The sequence below is a fragment of the Mytilus edulis genome, chromosome 4 (genome assembly GCF_963676685.1).
Source record: "Mytilus edulis chromosome 4, xbMytEdul2.2, whole genome shotgun sequence".
Lineage (NCBI taxonomy): Eukaryota > Metazoa > Mollusca > Bivalvia > Mytilida > Mytilidae > Mytilus > Mytilus edulis.
In genome coordinates, this window is record NC_092347.1 from 30290693 (window position 1) to 30311184 (window position 20492).

A 20492-nucleotide genomic window follows, 5' to 3' on the forward strand; every position below is an offset into this window, starting at 1 on the left:
GGGTAACTCTATGTTAAGGAGAGACCTCAGTAATCTGACTTTTCACGGAGTAATTCTATGTTTAGGAGACTGAGTCGAGAGACCTTATTAATCTGACTTTTCACGGGGTAACTCGAGATCTATGTTTAAAAGAGATCTCAGTATTCTGACTTTTCACGGGGTAACTCTGTTTAAGAGAGACCTCAGTATTCAGACTTTTTACAGGATAACTCTATGTTTATATAGGAAAGACGTCAGCAATCTTATTTTCATGGGGAACTCTATGTTTAGAAGAGACATCAGTAGTCTAACTTTTCACGGGGTAGCTTTATGTTTAGGAGAGACCTCATTTAACTGACTTGTCACGTTGTAGCTCTATGTTTAGAAGAGACCACTGTACTCTTACTTTTCATAGACAATATCTCTATTTCAGGAGGTACGGTTGCATTATGTGGCATGTGGAGATGAATCTAAACCATTAATGCTATTTCTGCATGGTTTCCCTGAATTTTGGTATTCGTGGAGACATCAAATCAGAGAGTTTAAGAAAGATTACAGGTATTTTAAATTTTTAATTGATTTTGATTTTCTTATGAAACGATAAAATGAAACTTTACAAAAACTAAATGAAAAATTTAAGGAAAACATAATTTTATGCGACTGTCATACAAGTGAGAGGTTAAGCTACATGTAGCTTTAAAACTAGGTTAATCCACCATTTTCTACATAAGCAAATCTCTGTTCCATGTCAGTAATATGACTTGTTATCCATTTGTTAGCATTGATGTGGGTGAGCATTTGAGTTTGCCATTTTATTATGGACTTTTCGTTTTGAATTTTCCTTGGAGTTCGGTGTTTTTGTTATTTTACTTTTTATGTCATTTTGAAAATGCTTGAATATAACACATTACTAAGATTATACAAATAAGGCAGCAATCATTTACATCTTAGTCAAGATCATGATAAGTGTAAGTAAGGATAAAAATCTAAGTCAGGATACATTTACTAAAATGAAATTCGCACAAATGGAGAGATGGAGTGCAAAAAGTGTGATATAATCTTGCGCCTAATTCAGGCGTGGTTTTGAATATGAATATTTTGTTAATTCCAGATGCGTGGCCATCGACTTGAGAGGATATGCCGACTCTGACAAACCAAGTGGCGTAGCAGCCTATAAGACGGAGAAAATGATTGCCGATATCAAACAACTGATCCCAGCGATGGGTAATTAGCTAATACATGTAGTATAACATAGGAGCTAGGAGACCAGGCGTCACTCTTTCAGATCTGTATGACTTGGTATCGAAAACGAATTTTCAACGGATTTTCACTTATAACAGGCACCAATACGTGTGCAGGAACTATACCGGATTAACGGTTGTAAACTATTGATTTTATCTAAGAAGGATATCGCTTGTTCTTCTTTCTGTCTTTTGATTGTGACCGTATAATTTTTTATCCCCACTATTAAAATTGACTATACTCCCTTGTTTCACCAACAGTTGTTTTAAATAAGATATAAAACAATTAATTTATATCGAAATTAGATTGAAAAAGTGAAGAAGTTTTTAGTCACAATTGCTTTCTTTTCTATTTACAAAGGCTACAGCACTTGTGTATTGGTTTCTCATGACTGGGGTGGCGTGCTTGCATACCAGTTTGCTGCTAAACACCAGGATATGATAAATAAGCTGATTGTTATGAATGCGCCTCATTCTGGGTCATTTCAGGAGTATATGAGGAAAAATAGATCACAGGCCAAGAAGTCTTGGTAGGTTAACCATTTAATAAGAAAAGGGGGTTATTAATTGGCGTAAATTTTATTTACAATACATTATATCTAAACATTTCAATAAAAACTGTGATATAGAAAATGTTTTAATTCAATTTCTCCAAACCCAAACTTCGTGTCAATCAATTCTGTTATGAGAAAGTTGTACCATGAATGAAGAACAAGCAACCGTGATTTCTTCGTCATATCAAACTTGAAATCTAGAAAGGATACTGAAAAGAACCAAACCTCTAGAGCCCACGCTTTATTAAGGTAAAACGAGAATGGACACAACTGTCACGGAAATGTCCAACTTGATCGATTTAAGTGACAAAGCAAAATTCCTATAGCAGAAAAAAGAAAACGAAGTAAAACCTTCAATTACAATTATTTATAATTATGTTTTGATAATTATAATATTTTCAATACATTTGTATATACATGTTGTTTAAATACAACTCCAACTGAGGAAAGGCTTGATAGTATCATGCATGTTAGGGGTTATATAACTTCATACGTCTACAGCGGTGAAGGTAAAACCTTTACCGAGGTACGGAGCTAAGTTCAATCATTTTAAAAAGCATGTAAAGAGTTTACCTGGAGTTGAATTCAACAACAAAAAAACAGAAACTAACGTAGGGTTAATTGTTATCCCATTGTCACGATATTTAACCCAAGATATAAGCAACAGGATCGAGGTCAGACGAGGTCAGACGATTGCTGATTTATTTGTTGGCGTCCTGAAATTCATGAAAATTTCCTGAAGTGTTTGCCACTGATCGCAAGTCATATTACTCAGTCAATCAATCCTACTGAGCGAGGGCTTACCAGCCTCTCAATGTTGTTTAGAGCCATTAGTAAGTCAATCAACCAATCCGACTGAGCGAGGGCTTACCAGCCCCTCAATGTTGTTGAGAGCCATTAGTAAGTCAATCAATCAATCCGACTGAGCGAGGGCTTACCATCCTCTCAATGTTGTTGAGGGCCATTAGTAAGTCAATCAATCAATCCGACTGAGCGAGGGCTTACCAGCCCCTCAATGTTGTTGAGAGCCATTAGTAAGTCAATCAATCAATCCGACTGAGCGAGGGCTTACCATCCTCTCAATGTTGTTGAGAGCCATTAGTAAGTCAATCAGTCAATCCGACTGAGCGAGGGCTTACCAGCCCCTCAATGTTGTTGAGAGCCATTAGTAAGTCAATCAATCAATCCGACTGAGCGAGGACTTACCATCCTCTCAATGTTGTTGAGAGCCATTAGTAAGTCAATCAATCAATCCGACTGAGCGAGGGCTTACCAGCCCCTCAATGTTGTTGAGAGCCATTAGTAAGTCAATCAATCAATCCGACTGAGCGAGGGTTTACCAGCCTCTCAATGTTGTTGAGAGCCATTAGTAAGTCAATCAATCAATCCGACTGAGCGAGGGTTTACCAGCCTCTCAATGTTGTTGAGAGCCATTAGTAAGTCAATCAATCAATCCGACTGAGCGAGGGTTTACCAGCCTCTCAATGTTGTTGAGAGCCATTAGTAAGTCAATCAATCAATCCGACTGAGCGAGGGTTTACAAGCCTCTCAATCTTTAACACATTCCCCATTTCCATTCTCAATTTTAATTTTATCTCAATGTTGTTTAGAGCCATTAGTCAATCAATCAATCAATCAATCATTTTTAATTTGTAGGTACATAATGTTTTTCCAAACACCCTGGATTCCTGAGATAATTTTCTGGATGTTTGATTATGAAACTGTAAAACAAGTGTTTACTGGTAAACGTGGCGGCTTAGCTGTATCAAAAATGTCCGAAGAAGATGTTGAGGCATATAAATATGCATTATCTCGACCAGGTATGTACTTTAATATATACACACACATTTTTGTTAATTTAAATGCAGGTAAGGACGACAAAATATATGGAACGCATTGCGTTGTAACGCAAAATATATGGAACGCATTGCGTTGTAACGCAAACCTTTGCGTTTTTAACGCAAACCTTTGCGATATAACGCAAATATCTTGATTTCAATTTTTCATTAAGTTTTGTATATATGTCCGTCTGTCATTCATTTCGGATGTGATTTACTAGTAGATAAAAAAAGAAACATACATACAAGGCCAAATCATTATAATAAATATGCATAGGAATAATGGAATAATTGAAGTGCAATTATACATGAAATAAGACTGATTTGTGCATCAGAAAAGTATATAATTTAACAAGAAAATAGATATATAGTTTAGTATATAGTTATATTAAAATTGAAAGATCAAAAATAATGTCATACAATTGTGAAACCAACCTCCAAGTCAAATAGACAAAATGGTCTTTCTGCTTTAAAATGAATTATTAATAAGGAAACATTTTTTTTAAATCTCAGAATATGATCAAGATTCTGTGAATTTTCATTTCAATATAATGAAGTATTTTTAAGATGCTTGGGTAGCAATTTGAATAGAGAGAACATAATTTTATTAATAAAACATCTTCATTCTATACATTTATTGCCAAAGGGTAGCTTGTTTGAATTTAACCTACTTTACACAGTTCTCAAACGAGAGCTTACTTTGGAAGTATATTTATATTCGGTTATAGCTATATTACCAGGGTTGATTTTTTTCTTAGGTATAACCTTAATTTACTCAATTTTCTTTGATATATATATATACTAGTAGAAACATGGATATCGTTTTTGGGGACCTTTATAGTTTGTTGTTCAGTGTGAGCCAATGCTCCGTGTTGAAGACCGTAATTCGGCCTATGATGGTTTACTTTTACGAATAGTGACTTAGATGGAGAGTTTTCTTATTGTCACTCATAAGACATCTTCTTATATTATTCTGCTCATTATTAGTCATTGATATGATCTAATTATTCAAGCATTTTACTTTGCAATTACTACAAAGGTGATAAATTTTAATATATGCATACGATACAGTTTTGAACCTGTATTTACAAGTTGATGAAAATTTGCATATAGGCTATTTTTTACCTCATTAAATCAAATATGTAATAAAAAATATACCTTCATTTGCTACTTTTTGAGTAAAATGAGGTCGAAATTTTGTATATTTGCTCAAAATTCAGATTTGTGTCCGTATTTTCCGTTTCGAAAGAAAGACATAAAAAGATAAACACAAAATGGTTTTTGTTAAATAATCGGTAATTTATGTATTTTATAAATATCATTAAAGATTATGCAATTTTTATTCCGAAATAACTCTATATTTATCAAATGTTCATGAATAGAGGAAAACACGTCATTTTTTGCTGCATGTTTATCAAAATTAAAAAAATTGCGCTATTTACAGTTGTATAAAATTTGGGTCACATAATCTCCTTGCAAAATGAAACAAATTGCTGTTTTAAAAAATAGGGGTCCATGCACTCGTTTTCAAATTAAATCAGATTGAATGATAAAAATCAGTCGAAAAATGCATCTTTTCCCGATATGTCAGAGTTTGACGTCGCGAAAATAACATTTTACGTTAGCAACGTCATTACCTTCCCTGTAACTGTATCGTATGTCAACATGTCGGGAAAATAACTAAAAAATGCGTATGGGCTTTGCGCATTGTTGAAGGCCGTACTGTGACCTATAGTTGTTAATGTCTGTGTTATTTTGGTCTCTTGTGGACAGTTGTCTCATTGGCAATCATGCCACATCTTCTTTTTTTTTTTTATATTTAATCAGTTTGGTGAAACTTTGGTGAATTGTAATGTTTTGTCTATTGACGTAAACTCCCTTCAGATTTTTATAAATATCAGATTTTCAGTTTGCAAGTTTTGTATTATTCATTAGAAAAGAGGGATTTTCAAGTTTTCGTACAATAACTCAACAATGCTTTGAGCAGGTTTAATGAAACTTTGGTTAATTATTTATATGTATTAAGGTACGCTCCCTGTCGATTTTCAGAAGTTTTATATTTTAAAATTCTGATATGACTTTGAGGAGATATAGATCTTTATTCCTTGAAAAAGCTCTTTATAAGTTTATACATTTTTTTCAAGTGCTACTAAAAGAAGATGTGGAATGATTGCCAATGAGACAATTATCCACAATAGACTAGACCATTTCAAATTTCATTACTTAAGAATGATTGCAGTACGACAACAGTTCTGTATACGAAAATTTGTTATTTAGCAGTTATTACAATCTTAATTCCATATTATTTGATTTTTTTTCATATCGTTTATACTTTATGTTTCTCTAAATGTACAAATTATACACGTATTTAGCCATTTTGATTCAATAAGACACTGGTTTAGTTATACTAAAAATTTCTCCTGTCTAAAAAAAATGAATTCTTAGCATCAGCTCTGTGTAACTTAAATATAATTCCTTTGTTCCTGTTGAAAAGTCAGTGTAATTCCAAATCCCTTTTGAGATTTAATCTAGTATCCATAGAGCCCTACGAACTACAATGCCACGTTACTGGTTGCAAAAACTAGATTTGTTAAATTGTTGTGAAACGTTTTTAGATGTCTCCCGAGGTAACAGTATCGACAACAGATGCAAATATAGAGCTTCTGTAATTGCAAATTTTGTTAATATAATTAGTATACTGGTAATAAATTGAGTGGTGTAGGGAGTTTATGGTCCCTATTCGGATATGCATTCGACAACTAATCTGTCAATTTGACAGTATTACAGATAAAAAAAAAAGTATGAATGTATTGCTATTATAAATAGTAAACATTAGATGAACCCAATACTCCGTTGTAAATGTATCAAATATCTACATTATGACTATATAGAACCACACTTTATCCTTAGTAAATTAATTTACCTCGGGACACAATGCATATGACTGTATAACTGATTTAATATGATACCAAATAAAATAGATGTGAGCACTATAGGTCACAATTTTTCCTTCAACAATGTACAAAACACATACTGTGTATGTCAGCTATAAAAACGACATTACTAAATGTAAAACTATTTAAACATGAAAACTAATGGCTTGATTTATAACAAGGTAACGAAAAACATAATAGCAACCAACAACAACAACCAAGGAATTATACTGCTCAGATATCAAGTTAGATTTTAAAACATTGAATTAGATATCAAGTTAGCTTTTAAAACATTGAATTAGATATCAAGTTAGCTTTTAAAACATTGAATTAGATATCAAGTTAGCTTTTAAAACATTGAATTAATCATTTAATATCATTTATAGGTGGACTTACTGCAGCAATTAACTACTACCGAGCAGCCATGCGATACCCAGCGGGAAATTTTATCAAAAATATCATAGAGACACCAACATTGGTAATCTGGGGATGCAAGGATACTGCTTTAAACAAAGATTTGGCTGCTTTGCCAGCCAAATTTGTCCCCAATCTTACCGTTAAATATGTTGAAGATGCCAGCCACTGGGTTCAGATGGATAGCCCCGAAGAAGTGAACAAATTGATGCGGGAATGGCTCAAAGCCTAAGACTTGTGTCAGGATAGAGTTGTGAAAGGTTCTGACAGTGCCTAAGGCTTGTGTCAGGATAACTTTGGTGACAATTATAACCTAAAGGTTGTACATGTTAACGTAGTTTTAGTGAACTATATTTCATAGGTTGATTTTTTTACTAGTATCTGACAATCACTATCATACATTTTATTATAAGAGTAGTTGATTGATTTTTTTATATTGTGATAAAATTATTTAGAGAAATTTGCAGCATTTATGGTGATGAAGAAAGTTTAACTTATGTTTAATTATTTTAGTCTTTGTACAATACATTTGTAATTGAAGCAACAGTTCCATTGTTATCTATGACAACAGTTTGAGAACACCAAACACACAGTTGTGTAACAGTGCATTATAAAATTTAAATGGAGAAAGTTTCTTTAACTACCTGTATATAAACTAGTCTATACAATAATTGAAGCTATCTGAAACATTCTATGTAAGATGAATACAAAACATTTAATTGAACCTCAGTGTGGGTAGATCTGATTTCATTAGCCGAAATTAAATTAATTAATTCTACCGAACGCAACTGTATATTGGTTCAACATAAATAAAGGCAACAGTAGTATACTGCTGTTCAAAACTCATAAATCCAGGGACAAAAAACAAAATCGGGGTAACAAACTAAAACCGAGGGAAACGCATTAAATATAAGAGGAGAACAACGACATAACACCGAAACGTAACACACACAGAAACGGACCAAGCATCAGACAAAACACCACGAGAATAACAAATATAACATGAAAACCAAATACATGAATTAGGGATAGACAAGTACCGTGCCACGTCTGATCTCAATATATCAGAAAACACAAACGACTCAACGTTAAAATGCAACACACACAGAAACGAACAATAATATAACATAAACCATTTGTTTGAAAATAGTTCATACATATATAGGACGTTGTAGGTAAACTAGAAAAAAAATGTCAAAAATTACACAGAAATATTGAAGAAAAGAAAGGTTTAATTTAAATTTGAAGGGGAACTGTAAGACGGGTTATGTTCCCTGTGTGATATGCGATTGTCGACTCATATTTACTAGTACTTGTAGTAAACTTTCAGTAAGTAATTAACAAATCAAACAATCAAAGATAAATGATATTGATGTAAATGTATCCTTATTAGCTCACCTGGCCCGAAGGGCCAAGTGAGCTTTTCCCATCACTTTGCGTCCGGCGTCCGGCGTCCGTCGTCGTCGTCGTCCGTCGTCGTCCGTCGTTGTGCGTCGTCGTCCGTCGTTAACTTTTACAAAAATCTTCTCCTCTGAAACTGCTAAGCCAAATTAAACCAAACTTGGCCACAATCATCATTGAAGTATCTAGTTTAAAAAATGTGTGGCGTGACCCCGCCTACCAACCAAGATGGCCGCCATGGCTAAAAATAGAACATAGGGGTAAAATACAGTTTTTGGCTTATAACTCAAAAACCAAAGCATTTAGAGCAAATCTGACATGAGGTAAATTTGTTTATCAGGTCAAGATCTATCTGCCCTGAAATTTTCAGATGAATCAGACAACCTGTTGTTGGGTTGCTGCCCCTGAATATGTAATTTTAAGGGAATTTTGCTGTTTTTGGTTATTATCTTGAATATTATTATAGATAAAGATAAACTGTAAACAGCAATAATGTTCAGCAAAGTAAGATTTACAAATAAGTCAACATGACCGAAATGGTCAGTTGACCCTTTAGGAGTTATTACCCTTTATAGTCAATGTTTAACCATTTTTCGTAAATCTTAGTAATCTATTACAAAAATCTTCTCCTCTGAAACTACATGGCCAAAGTAATCCAAACTTGGCCACAATCATCTTTGGGGTATCTAGTTTAAAAAATGTGTGGCGTGACCCGGCAACCAACCAAGATGGCCGCGATGGCTAAAAATAGAACATAGGGGTGAAATGTAGATTTTGGCTTATAACTCTGAAACCAAAGCATTTAGAGCAAATCTGACAGGGATTAAATTGTTCATCAAGTGAAAATCTATCAGCCCTGAAACTTTCAAATGAATAGGACAACCTTTGGTGGGTTGCTGCCCCCAAATTAGTAATTTTAAGGAAATTTTGCAGATTTTGGTTATTATCTTGAATATTATTATAGATAGAGATAAACTGTAAACAGCAATAATGTTCAGCAAAGTAAGATCTACAAATAAGTCAACATGACCAAAATTTTCAATGGACCCCTTAAGGAGTTATTGCCCTTTATAGTCAATTTTCAACCATTTTTCGTAAATCTTAATAATCTTTTACAAAAATCTTCTCCTCTGAAACTACTGGGACAAATTAATCCAAACTTAGCCACAATCATTTTTTGGGTATTTAGTTAAAAAAATGTGTCTGTAGACCTGGCCATCCAACCAAGATGACCGCCACGACTAAAAATAGAACATAGGGGCAAAATGCATTTTTGGCTTATTACCCAAAAACTGAAGCATTTAGATCACATCTGACTGTGGTTAAATTGGTTATTAGGTCAAGATCTATCTGCCTGAAATTTTCAAATGGAACGGACAACCCGTTGCTAGGTTGCTGCCCCTGAATTGGTAATTTTAAGGAAATTTTGCAGTTTTTTGTTATTATCTTGAATATTATTATAGATAGAGATAAACTGTATACAGCAATAATCTACAGCAAAGCAAGACCTAAAAATAAGTCAACATGACCAAAATGGTCAATTGACCCCCTAAGGAGTTATTTTTTTCCTTTATTGTAAATTTTAAAGGTGAGCGACACCGGCTCTTTAGTGCCTCTAGTATTGTTGTTGTGACAATTGTGAACCAAGGTTTTACGCATACTTTATCCAATTGACTTTCCCTCTGAGTATGCATGAAATATTTGTTGCTAGAAGTTAAGCAAACAACAATCAATCAATCAGTCAAAATGACTAGTTCCTTGTTAATTTGTGACAATGCTCAAAACAAGAGTGTATCGCCTTTTTTTACGTACCATTGATTTTATGTTGATAGTCCTAAAAATAAAGTTTCAATACAAGTATCAAATAAACTTAACATGATATAATAAAATGGAGTCAATGTCAGATAAACCAAACTTGAAATACACCTTACAATCATTCAATGCATCAAATTTAGTTGACCTATTGTCTATAGTTTTTAAGAAACAGACTTTCTGAACCAGAAATCTAAACATTGACCAATGAACACCAAAAATGAGGTCAAGGTCAGATGGACCTTGCCATACAGACATGTACACCATACCCTCATCGAAAAAACAAACTTAACCATGCAAGTTAACATTGACCAATAAACCACGAAAATGAGGTCAAGGTCAGATGATACCTGCCAGACATACGGGTACACCTTAAGATCTTTCATACAACAAATATAATTAACCTATTGCTTATAGTTTCTAAGAAACAGACTTTAACACGAAAACTAGTCCTTGACCAATGAACCCTGAAAATGAGGTCAAGGTCAGATGAACTTTGCCATACAGACATGTACAACTTACCCTCAATCTATCATATGCAACTATTCCAGTCATAATTACGTTCGATAACTCTGCATGTTACTGGTTTAATTAGGATTATGTAACTGGTTACCCGATGAATGATTTAAAGAAAATTAAACAATATATTTATTTCACCTCGGTTATTTAATATCCATTCGAGGTCTTCTTTTATAAATATAAAATAATATCGTAATGAATTTCATCGAGAACATGAATCTACATTGGTATTATTATTATTTATTATATAGGTATTGTCAAAACTTACATCGTGATTAGGTGTCATGTTTATTTTCGATCGTTGATCACGTTGATGTTATGACTTAATTAGTATCTCCTTAATCTAGCTATGCCCTTGACTATCATTATAGTGACTATAACATGTCATATTTAATTGCAATGTAAACAGTGAAATTTAATTGGATTATGTGCATGGACAAAACGGCACGGGACGTTTGCGCTTTTTCATAGGACATTTGCGCTTTTTTTTGTGGACACTTGCGCTTCAAAACATAGGACATTTGCGCTTTTTAAAAATGGACATTTGCGCTTTTTACATAGGACATTTGCGCTTTTTTTTATATATATATCTATAACTTCCCAGCCTCCTCTTTTATCCGGGCTTGGGACCGGTAGGTTTGACCTGGCAGAGTTAAAGTCATTCTTTATGGTTAAAAGTTTAAAATTCATAGCACCTTCATATGTCATAGCACATTGTTGATATATGTTTAAAGTGTATGTACAGAAATAAAATCAAGTACTGTCATCACAATTACAGGTCAGTTTTAGCTTGATATTTGAAGCCCAATGAGTGAACAAATTTTGCTCTTGTTAACTGTCCTGATTGGTACTTAGCCCACATTTCAAATAAATGATCGAGTTTCTCCTTTTCAACGGTACATCTCCTTGAAAGGTCTCCAATTTTTAGGGTTTGGTCGAAACGATATAAAAATCCATCAAGACATATTCATTTTTTTTCTTTACTAGTAACTATAACTTTAAAATCCATGTTCACTGTGTAAATGTGAACTAACTAATGACAAATATAAGTTAAATTTATTTACGTAATGATTTACTTCTCATTAAGATTACAGGTAGTCGACTATAGGTAAAAAGCGCAAATGTCTGGTGAATTTATTACAGGTGAATCAAAATTAAAAGCGCAAATGTCCATAGTATTTGAAGCGCAAATGTCCTATCGTTTTACAGGTAAAAAAGCGCAAACGTCCTGTGCCCGGACAAAATAAGTGTCGAACATCGTCCACGTTTGAAAATTATTTGGTCGCCATTTTTTTTTTTAATTTATAAAATAAACTGCATGTAACAGCTTTATCAAAGGGAACCGATGTTTGATTCTATGCTGCTTTAAGGTAAGACAATGACTGAAAAACGCGAGCATCCAACGGTTATTTGATTTTCAATGTAACAATCTGACAAAATATATTTTTACCAAGTCGTCCTACGCGGTCAATGAGGTTGCATCTTGAAAAATAATACCAGATTTATAAAAATGACTGATTTTCAAATCAATTTAGAAGAGACATAATAAAAAATTAAACTATTGCATATACGATATTTCAAATATTTATGAATAAAGTAATAAGCACATATTCCCACAATTATTCCATCTGTTTTGTTTAAATCACAATTTTAGGTTTAACACGACAGAAAATCCAATATTTATCGGAGTTTGATGATTAACAGTGTGAATTTACATTTTTTCAAATGGCATAAATATATTTCTAAATATATGAGGAATTATTATATATTCCCACACTTTTTGTATCATGAACTTAAAGTATTTTATTTTATCGATTCTTGAAAGCCCCTGTGCATTTCTATACATTTTACTTGGGCTTAATACGGACAGAGTCACGTAATGACTGCTATAGTTGAATATGGCATTACAAATAGTTGACCTGACTGCTTATGATATCTAAGATACAAACTTAACCATGAAAGTTGACATTGACCAATGAACCATGGAAATGAGGTCAAGTTCAGATGATACATGCCACTTTGACTATGTGTACACCTTGCAGTCATTCCATACACCAAATAAAGTAGACCTATTGCTTATAGTATCTGATATATTGACTTGACTACGAAAACTTAACCTTGATCATAGATCCATAAAAGGAGGTCGAGGTTGAATGAAAACGGTCTTTGCCGTACGGTGACCTATACATGTCAATTTCTGTGTCATTTTGGTCTCTTGTGGAGACTTGTCTCATTGGCAATCATACCACATCTCTTTTTTATATCAGTATAGTTATCGTAATACTAAGAAAGAAATTACCATTACAAAATATCTTTTTTTTCAAGTAGTCACTAAACCACGAAAAGGAGATCAAAGACAATGGACATATGTCATGCAGACGGAAACTTCGTAATATAAAGCATATATATAAAGTATGAAGCATCGAGGTCTTCCACCTTCTAAAGTATAAAGCTTTAACAAATTAGTTAACGCCGCCGCCGGATCACTAATAGTCTATCCCTATGTATAAATCATTTCAAGCTTTCTGATGTATAAATAATTTCAAGCTTTCTGAAACAGAAGTAGCAGACTCGACAAAAATGGTTATTGCCTGATACCACTAAAAGTACTGCCTCCAAAAACTTATCAATGCACCTGTATCATTATTAGCTCACCTGACCCAAAGGGTTACGAACTTTTCCATCGCTTGGCCCAATAAAAACCAATTCACAAACAAACAACAGATGTCCTGTTCAGCTTCAACATAATGCCCCTAAACATTCCAAATAGGGCATAAAAATATTCATTATGTGTAAAATTAAAGCTACATGTATCTTTTTTCAAAATAGTCCTTGAATGAACTGAATTTTCTTAAAAGGTAAAAAAATACAGTTTAAATGAAAATGAAGATATGTCACTGAACAACAATGCAACGAAGGCAGATTTAGACATCTGTGATGACATATATATTCAAGTAAAACAAGAAAGTAATGTGCATACACATTATAAATCTAATCTTAAATAAGTACATGTAAGGTAAGATGGTTTAGGAACATATTGTATACATGTACTATTGAAAAAACATTCAATAAAAGCATTTTTTTCTAGCGTACATACAAAATTGTAGTTTAATACTTTGAGTATCAGTACAATGTAGGTTACATTTTTTTATCCTTTAAATTATCATTTACATGATGTATAGAATAACTAATAAAATTAAATAGAAAAAAATCATATCATTTCTACAGTCCCTTTTCCAGATTACACATGGATTATGGCTGAGATAAGTTATGTTCAAGTGCATTTTTCCAATTCAAGTCTCAAGTGTTAACATAGTTAAGTTTTTACAATTCAATATAGGGGCTAAATTGCTTTTTTTCAGATAATTATCACACTGGCTTTTTCATATCACTCTACACAATGTTCACAGTCACTGATTATGCACAAAAACATGTACATTTAAATTAAAATATAGATTTCTTACTTGTGAATTCATTGTACATTTTGTACCTATATCATGAAAATATAAGAAAGGATACATTGCATGCTAATTCCCACTGAAATGAAAGAAAACCTCAATAAGTACATGAACATGTATTAATTTTCAATAATATATATCATCTTATTAAAAGTAGGATTCATATACATGTATTCATATGATATTTGGGGAGTCGAGATAAAATACTTTGTCTTTGGTAATTTGTCAATGAATAGATTTAAATATTAAATTTGATACAATTTGTATACAATTATTGAATTAAGCAGAAATACATATAATCAACATATTTGTTTTGCATTCATTTTTTGTACATAAATTAGGTTGTTAGTTTTCTCGTTTGAATTGTTTTACATTGTCGTTTCAGGGCCTTATATAGCTGATTATGTGGTGTAGGATTTGCTCGTTGTGGAAAGCCGTACGGTGACCTATAGCTGTTAATTTCTGTGTCATTTTGGTCTCTTGTGGAGAGTTGTCTCATTGGCAATCATACCACATTTTCTTGTTTTATAAATCAAAGCCTTATGTGGATGTATTTAATACAAGACTGCATCATATACATGTAGAAACTTTCTTGTTGCTTTTCATTGCTAATTAATGTGTTTATAATCATTTATCAGCTTTTAATGGTGGCTATTGGTACTTTACGGAACGGAACGGAACGGAACGGAACGGAAAAGAATTTCATTTAAGGTATCCAAAGGGGGCATTTATCAAAATTTCGAAAAATCTTTAAAACAAAACAAACTTTAAAATTTCTGTGTTTTACGGTTTTCCATATACAAATAACACAAATGTATACTAAATCTCATCTTCACAGGTGAAATGTGTAATAATGTATAACATCGGGAAATACTCTGTAGATGAATATGTCGGATTGTCCTGATAAATTATCATGAAATTAACGCATTTGCAAGTCATGCATTATGATATCTAGACTGACCTCACGTCGTCCTTGATTAGAGACAGTGATCAAGTTGAATCTGATTTAAACTTATTAATTTATTTTTCCGTTCCGTTCCGTTCCGCAAAGTACCAATTGCTCTGAGGAATTGGTATTTAACGGAAAAAACGGAAACAGACATCTTTAATGTAATTAAAGCTGTATGATAACAAAAATTGTCTGACACCTCTTTTTGCATGAGTGGTATGTGTTTTAGATAGCATTTTCGACTTGATCAATAATAAAAAATTTAACACAAAGGCAGGTTACACAAAAAGTCTTTCGCCTTCCATCGGTAATTATATTTTAAAAAAGAGGCCTTCAACAGCCCGTTCCGACGATGATTAGAGACAGTGATCAAGTTGAATCTTTATTAAATCTTTTAATTTATTTTTCCGTTCCGTTCCGTTCCGCAAAGTACCAATTGCTCTGAGGAATTGGTATTTAACGGAAAAAACGGAAACAGACATCTTTAATGTAATAAAAGCAGTATGATAACAAAAATTGTCTGACACTCTTTTTGCATGAGTGGTATGTGTTTTAGATAGCATTTTCGACTTGATCAATAATAAAAAATTTAACACAGAGGCAGGTTACACAAAAAGTCTTTCTCCTTCCATCGGTAATTATATTTTAAAAAAGAGGCCTTCAACAGCCCGTTCCGACGATGATTAGAGACAGTGATCAAGTTGAATCTGATTTAAACTTATTAATTTATTTTTCCGTTCCGTTCCGTTCCGCAAAGTACCAATTGCTCTGAGGAATTGGTATTTAACGGAAAAAACGGAAACAGACATCTTTAATGTAATTAAAGCAGTATGATAACAAAAATTGTCTGACACCTCTTTTTGCATGAGTGGTATGTGTTTTAGATAGCATTTTCGACTTGATCAATAATACAAAATTTAACACAAAGGCAGGTTACACAAAAAGTCTTTCTCCTTCCATCGGTAATTATATTTTAAAAAAGAGGCCTTCAACAGCCCGTTCCGACGATGATTAGAGACAGTGATCAAGTTGAATCTGATTTAAACTTTTTAATTTATTTTTCCGTTCCGTTCCGTTCCGCAAAGTACCAATTGCTCTGAGGAATTGGTATTTAACGGAAAAAACGGAAACAGACATCTTTAATGTAATTAAAGCAGTATGATAACAAAAATTGTCTGACACCTCTTTTTGCATGAGTGGTATGTGTTTTAGATAGCATTTTCGACTTGATCAATAATACAAAATTTAACACAAAGGCAGGTTACACAAAAAGTCTTTCTCCTTCCATCGGTAATTATATTTTAAAAAAGAGGCCTTCAACAGCCCGTTCCGACGATGATTAGAGACAGTGATCAAGTTGAATCTGATTTAAACTTTTTAATTTATTTTTCCGTTCCGTTCCGTTCCGCAAAGTACCAATTGCTCTGAGGAATTGGTATTTAACGGAAAAAACGGAAACAGACATCTTTAATGTAATAAAAGCAGTATGATAACAAAAATTGTCTGACACTCTTTTTGCATGAGTGGTATGTGTTTTAGATAGCATTTTCGACTTGATCAATAATAAAAAATTTAACACAGAGGCAGGTTACACAAAAAGTCTTTCTCCTTCCATCGGTAATTATATTTTAAAAAAGAGGCCTTCAACAGCCCGTTCCGACGATGATTAGAGACAGTGATCAAGTTGAATCTGATTTAAACTTTTTAATTTATTTTTCCGTTCCGTTCCGTTCCGCAAAGTACCAATTGCTCTGAGGAATTGGTATTTAACGGAAAAAACGGAAACAGACATCTTTAATGTAATTAAAGCAGTATGATAACAAAAATTGTCTGACACTCTTTTTGCATGAGTGGTATGTGTTTTAGATAGCATTTTCGACTTGATCAATAATAAAAAATTTAACACAGAGGCAGGTTACACAAAAAGTCTTTCTCCTTCCATCGGTAATTATATTTTAAAAAAGAGGCCTTCAACAGCCCGTTCCGACGATAATTAGAGACAGTGATCAAGTTGAATCTGATTTAAACTTTTTAATTTATTTTTCCGTTCCGTTCCGTTCCGCAAAGTACCAATTGCTCTGAGGAATTGGTATTTAACGGAAAAAACGGAAACAGACATCTTTAATGTAATTAAAGCAGTATGATAAAAAAAAATGTCTGACACCTCTTTTTGCATGAGTGGTATGTGTTTTAGATAGCATTTTCGACTTGATCAATAATACAAAATTTAACACAAAGGCAGGTTACACAAAAAGTCTTTCTCCTTCCATCGGTAATCATATTTTAAAAAAGAGGCCTTCAACAGCCCGTTCCGACGATGATTAGAGACAGTGATCAAGTTGAATCTGATTTAAACTTTTAAATTTATTTTTCCGTTCCGTTCCGTTCCCCAAAGTACCAATTGCTGTGAGGAATTGGTATTTAACGGAAAAAACGGAAACAGACATCTTTAATGTAATTAAAGCAGTATGATAACAAAAATTGTCTGACGCTCTTTTTGCATGAGTGGTATGTGTTTTAGATAGCATTTTCGACTTGATCAATAATAAAAAAATTAACACAAAGGCAGGTTACACAAAAAGTCTTTCTCCTTCCATCGGTAATTATATTTTAAAAAAGAGGCATTCAACAGCCCGTTCCGACGATGATTAGAGACAGTGATCAAGTTGAATCTGATTTAAACTTTTAAATTTATTTTTCCGTTCCGTTCCGTTCCGCAAAGTACCAATTGCTCTGAGGAATTGGTATTTAACGGAATCAACGGAAACAGACATCTATAATGTAATAAAAGCAGTATGATAAAAACAAGTCAGACCCTTCTTTTTTGAATGAGTGGTAAGTGTTTTAGATAGCATTTCGACTGGATCAATATTTAAATAAACAGCTGCGCCATGAGCGCATGATACGCCCGTCGTCTTGTGAAAAAACATTTTAATGTAAGTGCGGTTCTACCCACACATCAACCTATCTTAGAATGAAAATGACCTTTATTTTACACATGAGGAATGTCAGGGAATGAAACTGTACGTGTATTGCTTGGCCGCTCAAGTCCTTTTGATTTATAACGGATTAAGAAACAAATTGAAAACATGTAAGATTATTTGCAAAAGTAATTGCATACATTTAATTCACTGTCCGTGTCAATGCTAGTCATGATAGCCCTACGATACAAACATTTCACTAGATTTTTTCGGGACAAACTAACATGTAAATCAAAGAATTTCAAAGAAAACGTTGTCGGATAAGTCCGAAAATTAATAAGTGCGCTTAGACTAAGAATGTTTTAAGGGTTTTATCAAACGAAGTTATGGGAAAGAAAAGAACGAAAATAGAATGCTTTTTGATACACTCTTAAAAGGACCCTTAATGCATTCTTTGTGTAATCGTAAACTATGACTTACGAAGACTTTAAGAGAAGTTTCTTGTTACCGCGGGCCCCTGTATCATGAAAACCTGATTACGATGGTGATAAGAGAGTATCTGCAATCCCCTCGTGGGTTATCTTAACAATTTAACGGCTATCTTAGTATACACTTACGATAACTAGTTAAGATAGCCCTATTATCGACTTCGAAGTAACCGTCTTTGATTTCTAAGAGAATATTAGTATTTGCGGCAAAATCGGTATTAAAACTAAAGTCGTCTACTGTATGTGTTTAAAAGAATGCTAAAAATATACTATGATTCGTTTTTTGTTGCAGACTCTACATCCACTGTCAAGTAAAGCCCTGTTTAATGCTCCTTTCTGGCATAGATAATAAACGAATATTCAAGTTAATAAATTCTATTCTTCAAAAACACATCTACATGGAATGGTAACAATAAATCAAGAGAACAAATCAACTAACATATCATACAAATACGGAATGCAATCCGCAATACGAAAAACCCCATAACTGGTTAAGGCGAGATAACTCTCTTAAAAGGATGTTATCTTTACCAAACGTCTTGACCATACCAAACTGACATATAACACCTGTTCATTGATAATTTGTATTATTCTATGTATTTTTTGTGATTTTGTCCCATGTACATTTTACTTCATAACTCTTTATTAACATACTGTTTGTAGATTTTTTTACTGATATGTAATAATACGTATCAGTATTACCACCGTAGGTATAGTGTCCGGTTGAGATCGGGTTTTTTCGAGAGCGTCCAGTTTTTTTTCGAGAGATTATGACTAAAAATGTAAACAAACAGACATGTTTTCCTGTAACACGTAAAATAAATGCTTAAACTAAATTTACAAGAACAAACAAGTTAAGTAAGTATTTGTGATGAAAGGATGTTGCCAACCATACATACTTTGCAGTTAAAAAAGTTTGATTTGGCCTAATAATGCTTTTATGCCAAAATATAAAAAAAGCAATTTCTATACACATACCAATGCAAATTTCAAAGAGCATGCACACATGATGTCTTTATATCCTTACATTTACATATGCTATAACAAAAGTTTTAGTTATTGTAATTAAAAGGCAATTTTAAGGGTATATTCATTTCCATCTGTTCAAGTTTTTTCGAGAGCAGTTCGGGTTTTTTCGAGAACAGTTCAGGTTTTTTCGAGAGATAAACCAATTTCTTACGGTTTAAAATGTGCTATTTAAGTACATTTGAGTTTAAAAACGAATGAAAAGTCATCGGTTCTTTCAAAGTTTATAACTAATGCATTACAGCAGTTTGATAATGTTGCATAAGCACATACATTTCATAAAAAAAACATAATTTATTTCTATATATTGTTGTATTGCATTATGAATTGCATGGACACCGGTATGCTTTATACCTATATTATTTGGATTAATCAAATCTACCTATGTCTATAGAAAAAAATGTTCACATCATGCATGATCACTGTATTCAAAGGACACTGGTTAACGTATGGTTAGATCAATCAAACATATTGCCATCCATGTTATTGAAATGACGGAACTAAGCTAGTGTACTGACTCGTCCGTAATTATTTCATGATGTTTCCGAAAGTTGACTTACATTTACTATCTTCTTTGTTACTTTCCCCTCTTTTGTAATTTCCCCTTATTTACATGCTCACGTTGATGATTCAGCATCATTTATTGATATATCTGCCAGATTCCGGCACAGTGTACGTTTATAGCATATTGACAATTTGAAGAACTGTTTATTGTAAACATATATAACATGTATTGTGTTTTGATGACGTATAATACGTTGGATAAATGACAATGATGACAAATATGCCACTTCACCAGATTATTTGTTTTATTGTTTCACAACCGTTTGTTATTACTTGTAAACACACAGATACAACATTTACACTATAAAAATGTTCTATAAACATTCAAATACCCTTTTTGGTAATTTTTGTATGATTCATAGCACCCCCCTCATTTCGTTATTTTTAAAGTATGG

General features: G+C 33.0%; 1 protein-coding gene across 1 annotated transcript in view; it reads left to right on the top strand.

Annotated features, from left to right (window-relative positions):
* The window catches only part of LOC139519382 (epoxide hydrolase 4-like), a 20171-nt gene extending 12672 nt beyond the window's left edge, over positions 1-7499 (top strand). Inside the window, exons 2-6 of the mRNA XM_071311397.1 lie at positions 413-537; positions 1091-1203; positions 1582-1750; positions 3431-3594; positions 6932-7499. Coding sequence (XP_071167498.1) covers positions 413-537; positions 1091-1203; positions 1582-1750; positions 3431-3594; positions 6932-7191 — 831 coding nt within the window. The 3' untranslated portion in view covers positions 7192-7499. The remainder of the gene's footprint in view (positions 1-412; positions 538-1090; positions 1204-1581; positions 1751-3430; positions 3595-6931) is intronic.
* Positions 7500-20492: the final 12993 nt, after the last annotated feature.